The sequence below is a fragment of the Meleagris gallopavo genome, unplaced genomic scaffold (genome assembly GCF_000146605.3).
Source record: "Meleagris gallopavo isolate NT-WF06-2002-E0010 breed Aviagen turkey brand Nicholas breeding stock unplaced genomic scaffold, Turkey_5.1 ChrUn_random_7180001951466, whole genome shotgun sequence".
NCBI lineage: Eukaryota > Metazoa > Chordata > Aves > Galliformes > Phasianidae > Meleagris > Meleagris gallopavo.
In genome coordinates, this window is record NW_011212597.1 from 3841 (window position 1) to 9088 (window position 5248).

The 5248-nt window shown below is 37.7% G+C and overlaps 1 protein-coding gene across 1 annotated transcript; it reads left to right on the forward strand.

Moving 5' to 3' along the window:
* The first annotated feature begins 741 nt into the window (after window positions 1–741).
* LOC104916933 (zinc finger RNA-binding protein-like) lies at window positions 742–4635 on the forward strand. The gene is made up of 5 exons (XM_019611635.2): window positions 742–883; window positions 1863–2008; window positions 2382–2544; window positions 3988–4192; window positions 4451–4635. Exons 1-5 carry the CDS (start codon window positions 845–847, stop codon window positions 4456–4458), a joined length of 561 nt encoding a protein of 186 aa, XP_019467180.1. The 5' UTR covers window positions 742–844; the 3' UTR covers window positions 4459–4635.
* Window positions 4636–5248: the final 613 nt, after the last annotated feature.

A 5248-nucleotide genomic window follows, 5' to 3' on the forward strand; every position in this document is an offset into this window, starting at 1 on the left:
AATCTTTCTGTCTCCTCCTTTAGCTGTGTCACCAGGCTGAGGTGGTCATCCACCTGTTCACGCTGCACACAGGTGGTGTCTCCACTACCCCCCAATATTTGTGCCAGGCTCAGTCACTCCTTGCAGTCAGAGACCTAGACAGCTGCATGTTTGCATGAGTGCTCAGTCTGGGTTACTACAGTCTTCTTGGCAATGGCTTTTCGCCGAGTGGAGATCATGGCTTGTCTAGTTTTACTGAGAAGGCAATGGGTGTTAGATGAACTGGTCTCTTCAAGTGGGGAGGAAGACTGCATCCTCCCTGCTCGCCCTGCCTGTGTAAACTGCCGCACCATGCACTAATGACATGCCATGCCCTGTTTGCACATACTGATCACAGTGCTCCGGGTCACTGTGCTCCCTAGGGGCTGCCTTTGTATGTGCAGGGATTTGGCCATGTCACTCCTGGCTCCACCTGCACCGTGTCAGAGTCTCCTTTCATCAGGGGCTCTGCTCTTCTCACTTGGAAAGGAGTGAGGGGGTTCCCTTGCTCTCCTTGTTCTACTTTTCATGGTTTTCTGCCATGGTTTTGCCTTTCTGCAAAGTCCCTCAGTGTGAGCTTCCGCTCTGAAGCTGATCTGCTCAAGGTCTTTTAGTTTGCCTTCTTTCAGCTATTGAGTGAACTTTTTAGTGTGTGTTGAAATGAGTAGACAGTATCCACTGTCTCTGAATTAATTTCATTTTAACATCAATTTTGGATTTTAAAAGTGTCAATTTTATTTTCCAGGTAAGAAATGATGAAGGAAAGGTGATCCGCTTTCACTGTAAACTTTGTGAATGCAGTTTTAATGATCCTAATGCCAAGGAGATGCACTTAAAAGGGAGGCGACACAGACTTCAGTATAAGGTTAGAAGAAATGCTTATGCTTCTATCTGAAAATCCACCAGGTGTCAGCTGACTAATTGCATGGTCTTACATTTAAAGAATAGCCAATGCAAGTGCTATGATTAAACATTACATTAAAAAGATAAAGAAATACATTCACCTTATAGTTTAATTTCTTCGGAGTATAGCTTTTAAAGAAGTAATGTATACTGTGAAAATGCATTTTGATTTTTTTTTAAATAATATTTTGAACATTGCTTTTGGGAACGTTTGCAACATTAAAATATGGTATGACATGCAAGCAACAGTAGGTTCTTTTATGTTGTTTACTATTCATTTCAAATGGTGTAAAAGAGTAGTACTTAATGTTTTTGGCAGAGTAGTCCACATAAACCCTTTGTGGAGACATTTGAGAAACAAATGTTTGATATTTTTTCAGTAATGAATGGAGAGAGACCTGTTCTGACATATGGTCTGCATTTTGATTATTATAAAATAATGTAGGAAGAATCTACTGTGATCACAGGAAATGTGATGGACCTGCATAATCGTGAAAGGGATGAAAGGAAATATTTAATAGAAAAAATGTATTCATTAATTCATAATTATATGTCTGTAAGAGGTATCCTTCGGGAACAGTATCAGGAAGCATGCAGTAGTTGAGAGGAAATGTTTCTTTTTTCAGGCTACAGAATAGTCATCCAGCTACAGAATGAACAGCAAATTACTTGCTGTTACATGAAGTATTTTCATCTTAAATTGCTTTAATCCTGATGCAGGTGAGGAGGGAATTCATGCTGTTTGTAATATGTTGTTATTTCTTTAAAATAGTGGACACATTTCTTCAACTATTCATTCATTGTAGTTCTAAAACTGCATTTTATTCCCCTTGATTTTATTGTAGACAAGCAGCGTGTGTTAAAGATTCCAGAAAAACTGTAACATTGAGATGATGAGAGAAAAACCAACATTTCATTCTTTTTATTTTTTTCTGAACTAGAAAAAAGTAAACCCAGATCTACAAGTAGAAGTAAAGCCCAGTATTCGAGCAAGAAAAATTCAAGAAGAAAAGATGAGGAAACAGATGCAGAAAGAAGAATACTGGAGAAGGAGAGAAGAGGAAGAACGCTGGAGGATGGAAATGAGGTAATGCATTTGTATCAATAAATGAGACAAAGCTGCAGTCATTAATATAAAACTAACTGCTTCTGTAGTTTGTTCTTTTGAATTTTATGGGAACTCTACTGTCTTGTTTTAAATTAAATTGTCATTAAAACTTTGAGGTTTTTGTTTATTAGTGTTCAGGCCCTCTGAGGAATGTAGACTTACTAGAATTATTTTGCTATAAACAGCCTCATTTTTACTTATTTTCTGGAGTTCCTGTCATGGAGTTAACTAGATGTTCCCTAGTAGTTGCATATGACTACTAGAGAGAAATTAGTGAAGTCATCTAAGAATTCATTTAGAATGCTTGAAAGTACTAACAACTGTGTAAAGAAAATACTTTGATGCACTTCAGACGATATGAAGAAGACATGTACTGGAGGAGAATGGAGGAAGAGCAGCATCACTGGGATGATCGTCGCAGAATACCAGATGGAGGATATCCTCATGGTCCTCTAGGACCTCTTGGCCTGCTGGGAGTTAGACCAGGAATGCCTCCTCAGCCCCAAGGACCAGCTGTGAGTTTCTTGAGGAGGAAAAAAAATGAAATTTTACTTACCAGGAGGCACAGTTAGGGACTATGAATCATTCAGTGCTGCATTGTCTCCAGTGTTTCTTAATAAAATATTTGGATAGTGAATAAAAAGTTATATGCTAATGAAACTGTCTTCCAAAATAAGTCAACTTATATGACAAAAGGGTGCCTCAAAGACTGATCATTCCGAAATACAAATCTTTATGGATTTGTGTATAATTTTCTATTTAATTGCATTATACAGTGTTATCTTCTTGATGGTTAAAGGTTCCTTCCAACCCAAACTATTCTATGATTCTATAATTGTAGACAAATAAATGGGTAAAAAGTGGTCGGATTATCAGTCTCAGAGGATAATGATTAGTAGTGGGACCTACTCTACCTTGAGAATGGTAACAAGTGGAGTACTACATGGGTTTATCTTGGGATTTGTCTTGTTAATACCTTATCAATCATCCAAAAGTGATGGAGTGCATGCTTGTCAGGTTCACAGCTGACATGAAACTTAATCAGTTTTGGGTGAGAGAAGAGTCTATGCCTTTGAGGGCAGAGTTGCCATCCAGATGGACCTAGGCATGCCAGAGGAATGGGTTGACACAATAGAATTCTCAAAGACAAATAGCACTGATGCAGGCTGGGGAGTGACAGGCTGGGTAGCAGCCCTACTGAAAGGGACCTGGGGATCTTGGCTGAGAGCAAGCTGAACATGAGCCAACAGTGTGCCCTGACAGCAAGAAATTCCAACAGCATCCTGATCCAAATTAACAGGAGCATAATCAGTAGATGATGGAAAGTGATCAGCTTCCATTAGACCCAAACTGTAATACTGCATTTAATTTGTCTCTTTCTAGCACAAGAAAGACTTTGATAAATCATAGCAGTTTCAGTGTCAGGTCACCAGACTGGATAGGGGCTGCAGCACGTGTGCTGTGTGGAGAGACAAAGGCCTGGAGAAGAGAGATCTTCACTAGGTCCTCATAGCCTTCTAATGCCTGTGCCTTATAAAGACACAGGCTGGGCTTTTCACAGTGGTGAGACAGCTCAAGCTGAGACAACATAGATTCACACAATTTGATCTTGGTTTGCACAGGAAGTTGGTCTGTATGGTCCCTTCATATTTGAATTCTTCTTTCTATGAAAGCAACTATAGATACTTTATTTTGCAGCAGTGAAAAAGTATGCAAGTATTCCCTGACTGATAAAAAGACATTAGATACTTATGTGAGGAGTACTTCGGATTCGTAGCTTTCATAATTGGTTTTATTTTGATGCAGTTCATATTTCTTCAGACATGATTGTGAGCAGTGTAAGTTGTTAAGGACTTCTCAGTTCATGTTTTGTTACATTTAAGTGATTTGAGGTTTGAATATTCTGTGAACTTTGAAGTGTACCCACATTTCAAAAATATACTTGTTCCTCCATTTAGCCTCTACGCCGCCCTGACTCCTCTGATGACCGCTATGTGATGACCAAACATGCAACAATATATCCAACAGAGGAGGAACTGCAGGCAGTCCAAAAAATTGTTTCTATTACCGAGCGTGCTTTGAAACTTGTTTCTGACAACATGACTGACATGAAAAGAACAAGAGCAAAGAGGGAGATGCTAAAAAAGACAGCAGTAAAGACAGGTATTTTTATTTTTTAAGAAATTAATCTTTTGTTTCTAAAAGTCATTTCATGTTTTTGTAGTTTCTTTTTTGTACTTTCTCAGTGACTTCCAGGGGTCCTTTTCTATTTAGGTTTAGATACAGCAAATTTTGATGAGGACTGTGGCTTCAAGAGTAGATGGGATATTCCAATTTTATTTCATTTTTCTATCTTCAGGATTAATTTTAAGGTTTTCATATTATTTTAAATGCAACTTCTAACTATAATTTACTTCACAGAGCTTTGAAAGGAGTTTTACGGGTAGGCGTTCTGGCTAAAGGTTTGTTGCTCCGTGGAGACAAAAACGTCAATCTTGTTTTGTTATGTGCTGAGAAGCCTTCAAAGAATTTACTCAGCCATATTGCTGAAAGTCTTCCCAAACAACTCGCAGTAAGTAGTGTTTAGATTTTATTATTTGATTTTTGATTTTTTTTATTTTTTGTAAAGATGCAATTTATTTATTTATTTATTTTAAAAAATCTCTCCTCAAGTCACATATCTGCAGGCCTGACTGCTGCATTTCATAGCTCAGGTTTAGTTTCTTTTAATTTTGAGTGTTTTCCTCTAAATTCAGGGACCATGCTGCATGTTTTGCTTTCTGTATATTGTGCATTTACAAGTGTCTAGGTGTTTATGCTAGTGCTGTAATATAAATAATCATTTAAAAATTTTATTTAATTGGCAAATCAAAATGAACAGAGGAAGACTTCCTATTGCCCAGTTATTGCAGTGTTATAGGAAACTTACTGCCTGAAGGTCAATGTTATCCATTAATTTCACTCTGTTTCCAGTATATATGCTTTTTACTTCTACCTTTTGTGTTATGTAATTTACTTTGCATATTAATTTCCTTTATGGATAGTTCTTCTTTTGCATGCTTGATGACTGCTGTGCATTTTCATTAATGTTTTGGTAACAGTATGTAAGTCCATATATCTCTATATACCTATATGTTTATATTTTTATATATATAAATATGTCAACGGTTAACGGGCTGGTTCGGTCCGGTTCCGTGACAAGAAGGGCGGAGGGATCCG